This window comes from Macaca fascicularis, chromosome 18 (genome assembly GCF_037993035.2).
Source record: "Macaca fascicularis isolate 582-1 chromosome 18, T2T-MFA8v1.1".
In the NCBI taxonomy this organism is placed as follows: Eukaryota; Metazoa; Chordata; class Mammalia; order Primates; family Cercopithecidae; genus Macaca; species Macaca fascicularis.
The window spans coordinates 6,087,501-6,105,759 of record NC_088392.1 but is presented as its reverse complement, the minus strand read 5'-3'; the positions used below and the strand labels follow the sequence as shown (position 1 = coordinate 6,105,759).

Here is an 18,259-nt window from a genome sequence, read left to right as displayed (position 1 = left end):
TTCATGCTTTCAGTGTCCTACATTATAAGTATATTTTTGTTACCTAATTTTAGCTGAGTCAAAGCAATAGGCTTCATTTAATTTGTCAATGTTATGGAAAAAATAGCTAAAATAGTTTAAAATAGTTATCATTAGCCTTGAGACTATAATACGTTGATGCCTTTTTATTAACATGGCATTTGGCTGAAAATTCCAATCATGGTGTAAAGTAAATGGAAAATGATATGTTTTAATTGAATTAAATAGCATAATGAAAAATAAAATCAATATTATTGATTTCAAGGCATTTTATTCAATAAAATTCTTTTTTTCCTCAAAATTTACTCCATTAATTGTACTCTACCACTGACATTTCCCTTTGCCATTAACCTTCAGACAATATAAAATGACTGTTAGATGAGGAAATTAATGATTGACAGCTGGACTAGAAGTGGCTTTTCATTGGTAAAAGAGCTTGAGCATGAATGGTGATATGTAATGAGATTATACGTGTTGTCCATTGGAACATATTTAGAAAAATCATGGTAAAGCTCTTTGCTTTAGGAGAAAAGGATGAAACTGGTTTTATTTATTTATTTTTTTTTGAGACAGAGCCTCGCTTTGTTGCCCAAGCTGGAGTGCAGTGGCATGATCTCAGCTCACTGCAAGCTCCACCTCCCGAGTTCACGCCATTCTCCTGCCTCAGCCTCCCGAGTAGCTGGGACTACAGGTGCCCGCCACCATGCCCGGCTAAATTTTTTTGTATTTTTAGTAGCGACGGGGTTTCACCATGTTAGCCAGAATGGTCTCCATCTCCTGACCTCGTGATCCGCCCGCCTTGGCCTCCCAAAGTGCTGGGATTACAGGCATGAGCCACGGAGCCCGGCCGAAACAGTTGTTTTAAAATTATGTTTCTTTTATATAGGACTTGGGCTTCTGTTAGAGGTTAAGGAGGGAAGGCCTTACTTCTAGACTTCCGTCACAGCAGTTTCGTTTTAATATATTTTACAGAGTAGGAGCTCACTGAGATGTATTTTGAAAGGAGAGCTTCTCTCTCTCTTTTTTTTTTTTTTTGAAAGGATAGTAAATTGAAATATACTGGTACAGAGAATTGAAATATGGGAGTTTTTCTGCAAGCTTGTTGAGAAATCACTTTTTCTACCAAAGATATCATAGTATTTCTTCCGGAGTCAACAATAGGTTGACGTGGTGTTCCTAAAATCCTACTTCATACTTTTTAATAAAAGACGTTAGAGATGTAATCAAATGCATCTCAGTATAAAGGGCGTTTCACTGGGGCTAGCTTCATGATACTTTTTCATCTAGTTTTGGACTAATACGTGTGTCTTTATATTCAAAACTTAATACCATGTTTGTTTACTTCACAGGTTATGAGTGCCAGCGAGCCTCCTTGGATAGAAGCATCGTCAGCACTTTATTAATGATGGATAGTGAGAATAAACCTGAAAATGACGAGGATGGAAAGATAGACAAAGAAGCACAAGACTTGACAAAGCTTTCATCCCATAATGAAGATGGTGGGCCTGTGTCTGATGTGACAGCAAGTTTCCCTGAGAATTCTATGGGCAAAAGAGGTTTTTCAGAATCATCGAACTTTGATAGTGTTGTTATAGAAGACATAAATAAACATGCTTCCAAACGTAGGAGATTAGATGAGGCAGAGCCCCTTAAATCTGGAAAGCAAGGTGTTTGTCGATTAGAAACTTCTGAGAGCTCAGTCACAGAAGAGGGTATTGCATTAGATGAAACAGGGAAGGAGACCTTTCTGAGCGATGGCACAGTTGGAGGCACGTGTCTCCCAAATGCCCTTTCCCCTTCTCGCAATTTTAGCACTATTGATGTTGTTTCTCTGAAAATAGACACTGAGAAAACATCTGCTCAGGAAATGGTTTCCCTTGATCTGGAAAGAGAATCGCCTTTCCCCCTGAAAGAAATTAGTGTTAGTTGTACCACTGGGAGTGTAGATCCAGTTCTCAAGTGCAGCATCTGTGGGCATTTGTTTTCTTCTTGCTCTGACTTGGAAAAACATGCTGAGTCTCACGTGCAGCAGTCTAAGGAACATACCTGTTGTCACTGCAGCCACAAAGCAGAGAGCAGCTCAGCGCTACATATGCATATCAAACAAGCACATGGGACACAGAAGGTCTTTTCTTGCGATCTCTGTGGTTTTCAGTGTGCAGAAGAAAACCTGTTGAATGCACATTATCTTGGCAAAACACATCTCCGTCGTCAGAATCTGGCTGCTCGTGGAGGATTTGTACAGATCTTAACAAAACAACCTTTTCCTAAAAAATCATGTACAGTGGCAACAAAAAATGTTCACTCAAAACCAAGAACTTCTAAACCAATAGCAAAGAATAGTGAATCAAAAGGATTACGAAATGTGGGAAGCAAATTTAGAGATTTCAGAGGAAGTATTTCTAAACAAAGTGGTAGTAGCACTGAGCTTCTTGTTGAAATGATGCCTTCCAGAAATACTTCGTCACAGGAAGTAGAGATTGTTGAAGAAAATGTTACTTCCCTTGGTGTAGCTCAGAATCCTGAAAACCAGAGTAAAAAGCTAGACACCTTAGTAACCTCAGAGGGTCTCTTAGAGAAATTGGAATCTACGAAAAATACCCTGCAGGCAGCAGCACACAGTATCAGTGTAACCTCGAGGCCAAGACCCGAGCGAAATATTCTCGTGTTGGGTAATAGCTTTCGTCGACGAAGCAGCACTTTCACCTTGAAGGGCCAGGCAAAGAAAAGGTTTAATCTTTTGGGAATTAAAAGAGGCACAAGTGAAACTCAGCGGATGTATATGAAACACTTGAGAACACAGATGAAAACACACGATGCAGAGTCAGTGCTGAAACACCTGGAAGCGAGCAGCAGCGTACAGAGACTGTGTGTGACTACCTCAGAAACCCAGGAGGCGGAGCAGGGCCGGGGGAGCGCCCGTCCTCCAGACTCCGGGCTGGACTCCCCAACAGTGAAGCCGGCTTCTGACTCTCAGACGTTGTGTGCTTGTACGGACTGTGGGCAAGTAGCTACAAATAGGACAGATTTGGAAATCCATGTGAAAAGGTGCCATGCCAGAGAGATGAAGTTTTACTGCCATACTTGTGACTTTTCTAGTATGTCAAGAAGGGACTTAGATGAACATTTGCACAGTAACCAGCATCAGCAGACTGCTTCTGTCCTGAGTTGTCAGTGTTGTTCATTTATATCCTTGGATGAAATAAATCTTAGAGACCACATGAAGGAAAAGCACAATATGCATTTTCTTTGCACCCCTTGTAACCTGTTCTTTTTGTCTGAAAAAGACGTGGAAGAACACAAAGCCACCGAGAAGCATCTTAGTTCATTGGTTCAACCAAAGACTTTGCAATCATCTAACAGTGATTTGGTTTTACAGACTTTACCTTTAAGTACTTTAGAATCAGAAAACTCAAAAGAGTCTATGGATGACTCAGGAAAAGCATCTCAGGAAGAACCTGTGAAGTCCAGGGTAAGCCATGGTAATGAAGTGAGGCATTCCAGTAAGCCTCAGTTTCAGTGTAAGAAGTGTTTTTATAAGACAAGATCTTCTACTGTTCTCACGAGACATATAAAGCTTCGGCATGGTCAGGACTATCATTTTCTTTGTAAAGCTTGTAATCTTTATTCATTGAGCAAAGAAGGAATGGAGAAACACATTAAAAGAAGCAAGCATCTTGAAAATGCTAAGAAAAATAACATTGGCTTAAGCTTTGAAGAATGTATTGAAAGGGTATGTATAGGTGCAAATGATAAAAAAGAAGAGTTTAATGTTTCTGGAAATGGAAGGATTGAAGGCCATGTAGGTGTGCAATTACAAGAGCATTCTTATCTTGAGAAGGGCATGCTGGCGCCTAAGGAGCTGTCACAGTCTGGTGGTAGCACCAAAGATGATGAATTAGCTTCGACCACTACTCCAAAGAGAGGGAGACCTAAAGGTAACATCTCACGGACGTGTTCACACTGTGGTCTTTTGGCCTCTAGTATTACAAACTTGACTGTTCACATTAGACGAAAACACAGTCACCAGTATAGTTATTTATGCAAAGTGTGTAAGTATTACACTGTAACTAAGGGAGATATGGAACGTCATTGTGCCACCAAGAAACATAAAGGACGGGTAGAAACAGAAGCAAGTGGAAAACACAGTTCAGATGTCATTGTTGGCCCTGAAGGGGGTAGCCTTGAAGCCGGTAAGAAGAATGCTGGCTCAGCAGTGACCATGTCAGATGAACATGTTAACAAACCCGCTGAATCACCCACCTCTGTTTTACAAAAGCCAGATCATGGAAACTCAGTTGAAGCCGAAGTTGAAAATGTATTTCATTCTCTAGATGGAGAAGTTAACAGCCATCTTCTTGATAAAAAGGAGCAAATATCTTTAGAGCCAGAGGACTTCGCCCAGCAGGGGGATGTGTACTCCCAGAGAGATGTTACAGGCACAGGTGAGAATAAGTGTGTGCACTGTGAGTTTAGTGCTCACTCCTCGGCTTCTCTAGAGCTGCATGTAAAACGGAAACATACAAAAGAGTTTGAGTTTTACTGCATGGCATGCGATTACTACGCGGTGACTCGTCGCGAGATGACCAGGCATGCAGCAACAGAGAAACACAAAATGAAAAGGCAGTCTTATCTCAACTCTGCTAATGTAGAAGCAGGTTCTGCAGACATGTCCAAAAACATCATTATGCCTGAAGAAGAGCATCAACAAAATTCTGAGGAATTTCAGATAATTTCAGATCAACCATCTGATACTCTTAAATCTAGAAATGCTGCAGATTGCTCTATTTTAAATGAGAATACTAATTTAGATATGTCTAAAGTGCTCTGTGCTGCTGACTCTGTAGAAGTTGAGACTGAAGAAGAATCTAATTTCAATGAAGACCGTTCCTTTTGTGAGACTTTCCAACAGGCTCCTGTCAAGGATACAGTTAGGAAACCTGAGGAGATGATGTCCCTTACTATTTCCTCAAACTATGGCTCCCCAAGCAGATTTCAAAATGAAAATTCAGGAAGCTCTGCTTTAAATTGTGAGGTAGCAAAGAAAAACCACGAGGTATCAAATGATACAGGTGAGCTGCGTGTCCATTGTGAGGGTGAAGGAGGAAGCGCAGGAGACGGTGGAGGTGTTGTCCCCCACAGACACCTGTGCCCTGCACCGCTCGATGGGGAGCGCTCGGCTGAAAGCCCTGCGCTTGTTGTGACAAGAATAACCAGAGAACAGGGAAATCTGGAGAGCGGGGGTCAGAACAAAGTTACACGTGGTCATGGTTTGGAAGACTTGAAAGATGTCCAAGAAGATCCCACTCTGGAGAATAAGGACATTCTGATGAATTCACAAGATGAAACAGAAATTATTTTGGAGGAGGATGGCCCAGCTTCTGATAGCACAGTTGAAAGTAATGATGTCTATGAGACTATCATTAGTATTGATGATAAAGGGCAGGCCATGTACAGTTTTGGCCGGTTTGACTCCTCCATAATAAGAATAAAGAACCCTGAAGATGGTGAGTTGATAGACCAGTCTGAAGAGGGCTTGATAGCAACCGGAGTGAGAATTAGTGAACTGCCCTTGAAAGACTGTGCTCAAGGTGTGAAAAAGAAGAAATCTGAAGGCAGTTCCCTTGGTGAGTCTACACGAATTCGCTGTGATGATTGTGGCTTCTTAGCAGATGGACTGAGTGGACTGAACGTTCACATAGCCATGAAGCATCCTACAAAAGAGAAGCACTTCCATTGTTTACTCTGTGGAAAGTCATTCTATACCGAAAGCAACCTTCACCAGCATCTGGCTAGTGCCGGCCACATGAGAAATGAGCAGGCCAGTGTGGAAGAGCTTCCAGAGGGAGGGGCCACCTTTAAATGTGTCAAGTGCACAGAGCCCTTTGATTCTGAACAGAATTTATTTCTACATATTAAAGGACAGCATGAGGAATTGCTACGGGAGGTGAATAAGTATATAGTGGAAGACACTGAGCAAATCAACCGCGAGAGGGAGGAAAACCAGGGAAACGTCTGCAAGTATTGTGGGAAGATGTGTCGAAGCAGCAACTCGATGGCCTTCCTGGCACACATTCGCACTCACACAGGTATGTAGCTCTGCAGCAAGCCGAGCCAGTGAGGACGCTGGGCCATTTGTCCCATCCAGATACTGCAGCCCTACCTGTGGCTGCTCATTGGCTTTCCACCCGGTTCACGTTTCCCGGCTGTGTGCTGCTCTGCTTGTCTGTAATAAGTCATTGTTGACACTTAACATTTTTAAGGGTAATTAAGCCCTAGTGATTTCAAAGGCAGGTTAGTTGACAAGTTTCTTTTAATTTTGTCAAAAAGCCTAGTCCCTCTGATGCCTTTTAAAAACTGCTGTCTGTTGCGGCTTTTCAGTTGTTTCTGAGTCCTAATTATTTGGTTTTCCACAGTCTATATTAAGTGGCACCTTGTAATTTCAGAAGACATGTTAAGTGACTTTTAAGGAATGGAGTAATCAAATTTTCTTACAATGTTAGGGATGTAAAAATATTCATCAATAGATACTTTATATCCAAAAGTATAACTTCCAGGTAACAAGATTCTACCTTTGTGGGTCGAAATGAGCCACCACTTTCCAAAGTTAGCATGTGCTGGGGATCTGCTGTTCCTGGAGGGAGCCCCTGATTTAGTCTCTGTGCTCTGTCGCAGTTAGTGTTCCATTTTAATGTTTAATTTTAGGTGGAAAGTTTTTTAAAAAACATTTTTTTGGTGGAAAATGCATAAGCTACTGTTCTAAATTTATGTAAAACTTCACTGCACTGTTTCTATAAACCTGCCATACATTCTTTATTTTAAACAGACAGCTTTTCTAAATCATTGTGCTCTGCTTAGACAAGTTCTGTCTTCATGGTTGAATTTATGAGTGGATTTGAATAATAAATTCACATTTCAATGAACATATTTTCATTAAAACTGTAAGGTTTATTTTACTGTACTTTTAAATAATGGCTTATTATTAAAGCTATACTTTAAATTCATACAGTTTTTGAAACTTAGTGCATGGTTACAAGGAAGAAGACAAAAGCGTATGAAGCATTATTACCAGTTTAGGGTGATTAAAGATAGATAAAAGTTTTTCATTAACGGAAGTAATGGGGCAACCTGCGTAAGATTAATCTAAATAAATACAAACATTGTACTTTTGACCCCAAATATTCCCATGCACTGCAGCCATTTTTGGGGAATAGGTCCAAATGCTTATTTGTTTGCACTGTTAGTATCTCTCTCAGTGCCTTGTCGCAACTTTCTGAAATGATACAGTTTTAGGAATAAGACTTGTTCACATGCGCAGAAAATATGTACTTTCTTAATATGCCCTCTTAAGGCAGATGAAACTGAATAAAACTAAGAGGAAGATGCTAATGGAGCTCTTTTTAGAATTCTTTATGCAACTGTCTGGTCAAGACATGTTGCTTATAATTGATGTGTCCATTACTTGAATTCTCTTGTAATTATAGTCAATAAGTCTTGTAAATGTGTTAAAGCTCACTAAAAGCATACAAATTCAAGAACAGAGTAAGGCTAATAATTTAAAATAATCAATGTAGGCATTTCAGCACTTAATTTCCCTTGTGTGTTGATAGCTGATCATTCTTAATCCATTAAGATTTATTTAGTCGTTTACAATGCAAAATAGGTTTGCACTGGTCACTTGTGCCATTTGAAAATGTCCACCAGGTTAAGTGCAGAATGTAGTCCATTAGTCTTCCTTGACTATATGTATTAATTGCATTTAAAATCAAGTTAATGTGGATGTGAAAGTGAGGTAACTATCAATATGTGACAAAGTAACCCTACTTATATAAGTTACATCATTGATTGTAACATTTAGTAAAAGTTAGCATAGTTTTTTTTTTTTTTTTTTTAAACATCTTGTGTTGGTCTTATCAGAAAGTACATTTTTATTGTGCTTTGAAACACCACCAAGAGCCCTGTTCCTGAGGACACAGTACAAGTCTGCCATTTCAATTTTGCAAGTCATTTTTTGGGGAAGTTGGTCTCCAGGTTTTAATTCAGGGTTTTTTTTTCTTGGAGCATCTTAAAATGAATTGCTTTTCACATACTTTGCTTATGTCCATAAAATAGTAATGCAGAGACTGTTATTAATGGTTAACTGGAAAAGAGCTTACTCTTCCAATCCCTGTTTTCATATTTTGTGATTTACTTTATGTTTTATATAACCTTTTCTTCCCATCCTTAGCAGGATAAAAGCAGCCCTATGAGAAATCAATGAGTTTTGGTTATCAAGCATGGTAGGAAAAAGCATCCTCCAGTCTCCCCGTGTGCTTGCTTCTGTGAAGCAACCAACGTGACCGGAAAGGGCAGTCTTCCTTTCACATTACACTAGCAGGACTAAAAAACTTCCTTTTTGTTTCTCCTGCATTGGTCTGTTAAAGCTTTTATTTCATGTAACATGGGCTACTGTTAAGCTACCAGATTGTCTGAAGCCATTCATTTTATGTTGAGAGTGCTCTGGTCACTGATGCCATCTCAAAATGTTTCAGGAAGATAGGGAGAGTGTGACTTCACTAAGAAATTCTGAAGTTAGGGCTGGTAGTGTTTGTAGCTCAATGTGTGACAAAGGACAGACAGCTCAGTAGGAGAGTTAATTTGTAGACTTTAAGCACAGTGACCTCAAATACTTAACATTGTTCACTGCTTCATCTGTGTCCCACATTAGTTGGTTCTTGGTATATCTTGATGAGTGAATAAATGAATGAGCAGTTGAATGAATGAATGAAGCGTCTGAATGTTTAGGGAGGATTGTAGAATGATGGCTGTAGTCGTTAGATGATCGGTAATATACAACTTCCTTCATTCCTTGAAGATCTAAAGGCTTTCATTTGGTATTTTCTCCTTAATGCTAATGGCACATCTATGTATGCATAGTAATTAGTAATGACTGATGGTTGGGGAGCCCCTGTAGGCCTGAGTGAAGACCTGGATTTTAAAGTCTTTGAAATTCTTTCAGTAAAGTAACAAGGTACCGGAAAGACAGAGAGCCTCTTTAGTTTTTCCCTTTGAAAAAAGCTTATGGACCAAATGAAAACCAAAAAACCTACTGCGAATAGTGCTGTTCCAAGGAATGGAACTATTGCGAATAATACTGTTTTTAATAATCAAAATGTACGTGAGAGAAATATTTAGAGATCTGCAATTTTACAATTTTGTCTTATAAATGCTATGCCTGCATTCGTTTTGGAAGGTGCATAGCAAACTTAAAAACGGAAATGTTATTAGTTAGGAAAAAAGGGCCCCTCTGCTTTTTTTTTGTTAATGCGGAGAAGTGCTACCTCTGCTAGCATTTGAATTTTTATGGCACAGAAAGGAGATATTAACACAGTCTACTCTGAATGTAAGATGTGAAGAATGGTCAAGGCCTCCATGATTCTGGGTGAAGCTGTCAACACAGTCACTCATTTATGTGTTGTCAGCGCGCTGTGCTGTGATCACCGACCTGCAGAAACTAGAGTTTTCCACACAGGAGCCGTGCACAGTAAACTGAACGCACCAGAGACCCCTTGTCCGTTTCTCTGTGGCATCTGTGCCGCAGGAGGAGGAGCTAGTCACATGGCTGTGCTGTGTGAGCGGAACGAAAACTCCAACCCATGAGGCCTTTTACATCCATTCACCAACATTGTAGCACAAATATTGGGAGAGGTTGGTCTTCTTTGTTTCGAGTCCTAATATTATTGTTACTTAATAATGTCCTAATGACCCTGTTATCTTTAGAGCATTTAAATTCAAAGTATTGGTAAATTGGTTCTTCACACACTTTACAAAGGAATTCTATGTCTTAGTGAAAGGTTGAAAGCAGTGATAGGTTTAGTTGTCTCAGAATCATTTAAATAAACTGTAGTTTCTAATGTGACTGATAGAACGTGATTACTGTAAGCTGCAGTCTCAACCTGCTTTTGACATTTAAACATATAAACCTGACTAGATATAACCATTCAGGTGCTAAATATATTTTACATCTACTTCTAGCAGCAGAAATGGAAATATTAAGAGATCTGGCTTCATTGTCATTGAACTGTGAAATATTCAACCTTGTCTGCCGGTGCTTAGTACTGTTGACTTTTTTATTTCTGTTGGAAGATGAAAATTAAATGCTTCACTTTTTTTGTCAGCTTTTGGGAATTAAATTGAAATTTAAGACTCTAAAATTTTTTACTGAGTGCTTCAATTTCAACAAAGTATTCTTGGAGGATTTTTTTTTTCCCAAGGACACTGCACAAAGGGTTCATTGATCAAATATGATTTATTACAATTTTTAAAATTTGAGCTCTTTTTGTATATTTATTAAAGTTCACATATTTCATGTTCTATCTAACTATAGTAGAGGGAGTATTTCACCATATAAGTACTAAATATGATATGAAAAGTCTGGAAACATACTGTACTGATTTTAAATTGGTTTTTACAATTTTGATTTATTTGAAGATGTAGTGGTTAGAAAGTTTGGAAATGGTGTATATACTTTATATCTTAAAAGAGATGTTTCTCATTAATGTGGATAATGATCGTCTGTTAATATGTTTCAGTTTCAGTCTTATCTATTACTGACACTAAGTGTGTAGACTTTGAAATAATCTTATTTTCTCATTTTTGAGTATAGTTTAATCTTATTCTTTATGAAATGATTTAACAAATTTTGTATGCGTTTTGTGTTGAAATATTTGTCCTTGAAATTAATAACCAAAATGTCAGTTCTTCCAGTTTGTTTAATCATCATTGATTTTTGACTATAAAAATGACCATAAAAGCATAAAATTTTATCTACTGTATATTTATAAACTGTGTTATTAAAAATATAGATAATAATTTGGGATAAATGTCAGGAAAAAACCTGAAATATACCATTGTTTTAATGTGAGTAAACTCAAAGCCGGAGATATATGAGGAAACAAGGAGGTGACCACAGAGAAATGTATTTGATGATAAATATGCTTTTTAAAATATCAGCTGCCCTGTGTGCATTTATGTTTTAGAAATGTTCCCTTTGAAGTGTTGAGTGACTTTAAGATGTATTTTTGTGAATTGTAAGAAAAATATTTAAAATTATGTAGCTCATCTCATCTACTTAGTACAGCTCAGCAGTCTCACTTTTGAGTTTGAATCTTAGGATTGCTAGTGGAAGTTAGGAAGACTCACTGAAACAAAGTCTTCAGAGTAAAATAATTATGGAATCCGGTCTATTCAAGTTATAAATGAATGCAAATATTCCATTTTGGGTACAGAAATTCTTAATTAGGTTAAAGGTATGATTTAAGATTTAGTCCTCTTTTCTAAGCTATTAGTGATGTATTATTCAAAATCAAATCATATTTTATGTTAAATTTACTTAGGATCAAAACCATTCAAGTGCAAGATATGCCATTTTGCAACAGCTCAGCTTGGAGATGCCAGAAACCATGTGAAAAGGCACCTTGGGATGAGGGAATACAAGTGTCATGTCTGTGGGTGAGTAAACTGAAGCCATCTCTGCTGTGTGAACCAGGAAGCATGTGCAGGATAGCCATTGTTTCGGAATTCAAAACCCACAGGAGTGAGAGTGGCTAAAATTATGCATGCGTACCCTCCTTTCCATTGTTATGGTAAATTCCTTAAATACAGTTATGACATTCTTCTCCCACTTCTAATCCTGTACTGAAGATGAGCAATTTTATGGGCTACAAGGTCAATTTGAACCTGTAATCTGTAAATTGACTAAATTATAGGATGTTCATTCACATTGCCAGAGAGAACTATAAATTCCATTTAAAGACATAAAAAAATACATAATATAGCTTTAGGAATGTATATGTATTTTTTTTTTCTTTTGCTGTACTGCTTTAATTTTTATCACATTAGTAGCTCTTTGGATCCATTGGACATATTCTATAAGGAAAACAACAAAAGATTTAATTTCAGATGACTGGTTACTGATTATTACAGGGATGGTGCTGAAGAAAAACGGTTGTTATGCATTTTTGTGTAACTTTATTTCAAAAGTTATTTCCTTTTTTAGTTAATGGTTCTTTCTCTGAAGAATCATGTACAATGTTTGTCTTTCAAATGTGTTGCATTTAATAGACAGTGCTAAGGTGCCTTAATGCAAAACTAATTAATTTAGCAGAAATGTTTAAAAGGTTTTAAAATGCTAGATCATATATGGTATAACATAGGACATTCAGAGGTGGATTTTAATACCCTACTTCTGATTAAAAGTATATTTTAATGCTGTTATGCTAGAGAAATTAATAAGTGCATCATATAAAAATTCTTCATGTGAAACCTGAGAAACTTGCAGTTCTTATGGCTAATTCACAAAATAACACAGGCTCACTTACATTATGCAATGTGCGCGTATTCTATTAGCTTTATTTTTTTAGTAGAAGGTCGTTTTATGTCAAGAACAAGTTCTGTTATTTGTTGGACAGTACACTTCATCCCAGGATGCAGTTGTGTATTTTGACCCTTAGGACAGTTTTACAAATACCTTTGCAAGCAGTTTTATGAACCATGGTCTGTGATATATTCATTGGCAGAATTGATGGTTCAGTGACTTGCAGCTAAAGTAAATGAAGATGACCCTTTGCCCTAAAGCCCCCTGAAGATCAGTGGGAGAATGAGTTTTGTTACTACTGATTTTAGCTGCAAGGGTCAAGTGTCAAATGGTTCATTTTAATTGCTGTAGGTCTTGGAAGTTTAAAAGATATCTCACTTATTGTTTTTACCATATGAGTTATAGGAAGGAAGAAGGCCCTGACTCCAGTGAAAATTTGCTATTAGGTGGCAGTAAGCAGTTTTTCTCTCATTTCTGAGAAATAAGTAAACAATTTTTGCATACTCTGTCAATAGAGATCTAATTCCATTCATTTTTTAATTAAGGTTACTAAGACCCTGGAAAGAGAAGAAGAAAGCTTTTCACAGAACAGTTTCTAATGTATCTGGTATCAAAAAGAATACATAATTGATTGGCATTAGTTGTATAATTTGAACAGTGCACACCCTGCTCGCTAACTGCTTGCCACATACAACTGAAATATTGTATGAGTAGTTCATATATTTGATCCTGGAGATACAGAATTGTAAATGATTATACATATATTGAGTTTTATACTGCCTTCAGAGAGAGCGAGCTATGTGTATGTGTGCGTATGTAGAACAACCATTCTAGAGTCCAGAATTGTATTTCTTCGAATTATGACAGCCATTGAATTTCATCAGATGAGGAAATAATAGTTCTCTTTATTTTTTTACAATGAAATTTGATTTAAAAGTTAGGTAGCAATAATTTTAACAGTGACACTGAAAGTTCTGAAGAATTGCAGTAAACTGAAGAATACTTATTGATCTATGTAGTTGGAACAGAATGGTAGTGAATTAGGTACCCTTCAATGTTGCAGAAAAAGTATCATAGGTTGTTCCATATTTCATGTGTTTCAAAGGGATAGGGCAGAGTGTATAGGTTAAAAAGTAAAGTGAAAAACATGAAAAAGTGCAAGGATTGGTTATCAGATGACTGGCACTGGAGAGGATTTGTACATTAACTTCACTGACAAAACCAATTCATTATCATTGATGGCTAAATAATCTTAGAAATGCTCAGTGGACCTATTAGTTCCTGAACATAAGCAGCTCATGCTGCATTTCTTCATTAGCTTTAATTGCTATAAATTTTACCTTTTACAAAATCACGCTTTAAAAGGTGAAGTGATCTTTCAGGAACATTAACTCTATAATTTTGTCACAAACAGAAGGTCTTGCATTATGTTTTCTTTTCCTTAGTAGTTAATATCTTAGTCTCTGCCTTTTAGAATTTTCTTAGTGATCTCGTCATTATTTGAGTTTTAAGGAGTTATTTCTCAAATAGACTTGATTAGTAATTTAAAAAAAATGGGCAGTCACATTTTTAAAGTGAAATTATTACTCAGAATAGTGTACTCTTTTTCTTAGTAACCTCTTGGTTTTCTTGAAGAAGAAAACTCATATTTTATGGTGAAATTAATGGAAACAACAAACAGTATGGAACTCAATATTAATGTCTCAGATTATTTGTAATTGACCTCTTTTTCAGCTCTTTATATTAGATGATTTTGGATGCTCATCAACTGCATGTTTTGTGCTTTTCACTAACACGTAGTTTTAGGGTTGTGCATTAGCAACACCCTTGACAAAAACTACCTTTTAAACTTTTGTATAAGTTGTCTGAACCTAGACTGATTTTTTTTGAATCTTCAGCATCAATTTTAAGATACCATTACCCTCTCTTGCCCTGCCCCATTGGCAGATCTTAACTACTGTATATCTTGGGTTTAAGTTAGTTTGACAGAGGAAGCTGAATGTATTAGATGCCTAATTCCTATTAGGTCGTTAGGATTAAGAATTCAGAATTTAAGTTTTGTTTACTCAAGGTTTTATCTGCTCATGTCATGGTAAACATTTCAAAAATGTATTGCTTTGTACTTCATGTTTTAAGTACACGTTATGGATAACTTCACGTTAAGAGCCATTTATTTTACTTTCACTTTTGGGGGAGCATTTTTCTTTTTGAAAAGTAGAGTTTCTTACTTGTTAAAAATATCCAAATGTGATCGAGAGAGGAATTTCATAGAATAAAGGTATGTTTATATTTAGGCACTTGATGGATAGTTAACATGAAAATCTGTTAGGACTCTGACATAGGGCTTAGTGGGAGAGAAAGTAAGAAATAATAGAAACTATACCTATTTTTTATATTTAATGCTTTTATTTAATAATTTTGTGTTTAGAAAATAGGCCAAATGTGTATTTTTATTACTTCCGTGATCTTTACCTTTATTTCTTTCAGTAGTCAAAAACTTAAAAATCTCAATGACTTCTAAAAGTTATTTTAGGCATCACGTCTTGTTAAATTCTTTTAAGTTGAAATTCTTTTAAGTTTATTTTATTCCCCATGTACATATAAAATAGTATACCTAGTACTCTGAATAGTGTTTATGCAGTGTATTGTGGTTTAATAAATAGCCTTGATTAACTTTTATCTCACTTGTTGATTTCTATAGCTTTGTGGTTTGTTTACCTTATGCTTATTATCCCCATTTTACTGATGGGAAACTTAATATTCAAAATGTTTTTAGTGATGTACTTAAATTATTCGACTAGAATGGTAGACCACTGTTTCTTCCTTGTAGACCACTGTTTCTTCCTTGTAAGTATTTCTTTTATTTCTCCGCTTTTTGTAATACCTGTTTTTTTTTGTCTTGACGTAACTTTGGTTTGTATTTATTTTTTTCTCTCTAGGCTGTTTTCACTAGCATGTAGTAAATGTAATTTACCTACTTTCTCCTACCATCCGCTTTTATTTTCTGCTTTTCCCCAAATTTACATTTTTTTAAAAAATTGCTTGCACATTGCTTTACTTTCGTATTCTGATATTGTCTCTCTCTCCCCAACACCTTCTCTGTTTTGTATTTCCCACTTATAAGTGTTGTTTAAGATAATTTTATTTTCTCCCACTCATTCATGTGTTGATAATTTATTGCATTTACTTGACGGTTACAAACTGAACATATTTGTGTAATAGCAAAAGGTGTCTAAAAAGTATAAAGATTATATCATCCCATTAAGATGAGAGGGATATAATTGATCAACTAGGGTTATTGTTTTTGTTTTGCAGTATTAGGTTTTTTTTTTTTTAAAGAGTTGTAGAAAACTAATAATTGGCCTGTGATTTCAATAAACCTAAGAAATGATAACCAAATTTGATATGCCATTATTGAGAAGCGCAGACCCTAGGGTGCATGATTTAGGAGTTGCATTGTTTACTGATTGATTTCCCTAAGTCTTGTCTTAATTCTTGTGTATGGAGTTAAATAGTTGAAATCAATTTACCTCATCAGGAGAGAATAAGGGCATTTTCTAAATCTGTCACATCTGGGTTCATGAAAAGATTCCAGACATTTTAAAATTGTATATTAATGTGCTTATGAACTGTTTATTCCTAGTTGATTTGAGAACCCTTAAATAGAAAGTTACTAATGCAGTAAAACTCTTTGTGTGTGTGTGTGTGTGTGTGTGTGTGTGTGTGTGTGGCATTACCTAGGTTTTGTGCATTAGAAGGGATCTCTATGTAGATGATTATAATGTCACTTTCTGACCTTTGCAGCTTGAATAATTGTAAATCATTGCTTCATAACGTGTCAGAGAATGTCTGTACTAGGCAATTAAATGGCAGAATATAATAGACCAAATTATTGCCTGTCATGTTTTCAACAACACAGTTAGTATTTGAGTTACACTTAATCATTACGTGCATTAGCAACTTCATTGGAATCCAGCTTCAGGCTGAGCATGAAATACATTACATTATTTAAACCTCTAATGGTACAAGTCATTTATTTGTGTTGAAGTGTACAACATGCAGAGTTTCATAAAGCAAGGAACACTTGAGAGCTTAATTTATCCAAATCAAAGTCTAAATGCAGATAAACACAAGTGGCAAAAATTAGTAATTTTTATAGGCTGGAAATATTTAAAAATACATGGTTGTGGGTAATTGTAGGCAGCAGGAATAAATTAAAATCACTATTTTTAGTCTGCTGTGAGAACTAAAGCTGTGTATACCTAAATCATTAAAAGCACCATGGAATTGCATTTTTAGCTGAACAATTAGTTACACCCATCATATCTACAGATATATCCAAATAAAGTAAGTATTTGGTTTAGCTGGTTGTTTTGGTTAAAGAGATATAGATAGGAAATGTTTATTCTATAATGTGGCATGAATTATGCTTGTAACAGTATAAAGTGCAACATCTCTCAGTTTTGTAAAAAATGTTTAAATTAACGTTAAAATGCTCTCCCATTATAAATGGTACATTATATATTTTATCCATATAATATTTTAATATTTTTTGTTGAATATTTTTGTCTTTAGCTTGAAATTTTAAAAATGCTGTGTAATGATTGCTGTCTGTCTTCCTCAGTTAGGAATAAAAAATTAACATTATTTATGTATTCCTCTGATGTTAGAATCCTTGAGATACCTTTTACATCGTGAATGAACATTTATAATTTTTAAAACTATACAAACGACTTTATTATGGGAAAGCCTAAGAGTGATCTTGGTTATAATATTCACATATAAAACTTGTTTTGTCAGAGATCATCCTCATGTATTTTCCAGTAAACTGTTTGGTGAAGCCAGGAGAGTGCTGGGGTGTTAGGACAGTAGAGTGGAAACTGAGGCAGCTCCCAGCTCCTCCTCACAGGGGAAGGACAGCTCTTGTCTCTATTATATCCCGGTTTCTTTTTCTGTGGTAGTGGTTTTAAAAATTTTTGCCACAGAAGGGTAGCATCATAGATCTATTCCATGGCCAATAAGTATGATCAGCCTATTACAAAATAGAAATAAGCTGAACATTATCATTTCTTGGTATAGTAGTTGAAAACATTGGCTTCTGTGTCTAAAGTCTTTTCCAGTGAAACAATCATGTTCTAGTGACTTAACTCGTTGCTTCTTTATTTTTGTTTTAAAGTGGCTTCCTTGTGATTTTAAAATGCTATTGTAATGGCTGGGTATGGTGACTCATGCCTGTAATCCCAGCACTTAGGGAGGCTGAGGTGGGAGGATCGCTTGAGCCCAGGAATTTGAGATCAGCCTGAGCAACATAGGGAGACCCTGTCTTTACAAAAAATAAAAATAATTAGCTGGGCTGGTGGTGCATGTCTGTAGTTCCAGCTATTTGAGGGGCTGCAGAGGGAAGCTCTTCTGAGCCCAGGAGTTTGAGGCTACAGTGAGCTATGATGGTGCTCTGCATTCCAGCCTGGGCAGCAGAGCGAGACCCTGTCTCTAAAAAAAAAAAATCTTCTCGTAGAGTCTCAAGATTCTTTAACCTTCCTGATCCCCACAGTAGAATATAGGAGGGTAGCTGTTCTCTTGGTTCCTTTGCCTGTTCCGTAAATTTTTTTCTTGTTAACCTTCCTCTCCCTGTTCTGTTTCTTACAGTCCTTTACTTTGTGGGTGCTTTTGCTGTTTGTTTTGTGCAAGAACTGGATGAGAAGGGGGTATGAGAAATGTAGATAGAAGGGAAGCATAGCCACTGATTTATTATTTATTATTTCTCATTTGGCAGATTCTTGTGTTTTCTTTTTTCTTTCTTTTTGTTTTTTGTGGGTGTGGTGAGAAGTTGGGGCCCGGGCTGTCTGTGTTGCGGAAGCCACTCTAGGAGAAGGAGCAAGGCTGAGT

The 18,259-nt window shown here is 36.6% G+C and overlaps 1 protein-coding gene across 4 annotated transcripts in view; it reads left to right on the top strand.

Annotated features, from left to right (window-relative positions):
* The window catches only part of ZNF407 (zinc finger protein 407), a 458,743-nt gene that overhangs the window by 31,484 nt on the left and 409,000 nt on the right, over positions 1–18,259 (top strand). For 3 of the 4 annotated variants that reach the window (XR_012427389.1, XM_005586435.5, XM_065533616.2), the window contains exons 2-3: positions 1,368–6,107; positions 11,394–11,508. Coding sequence is in view for 3 of the 4 variants with exons in the window: in XM_005586435.5 (XP_005586492.3) it covers positions 1,421–6,107; positions 11,394–11,508 (4,802 nt within the window). In the remaining variant the exon portion in view is untranslated. Of the gene's footprint in view, positions 1–1,363; positions 6,108–11,393; positions 11,509–18,259 lie in introns of those variants that run through there. The other variant, XM_074023023.1, reaches the window with a different exon arrangement.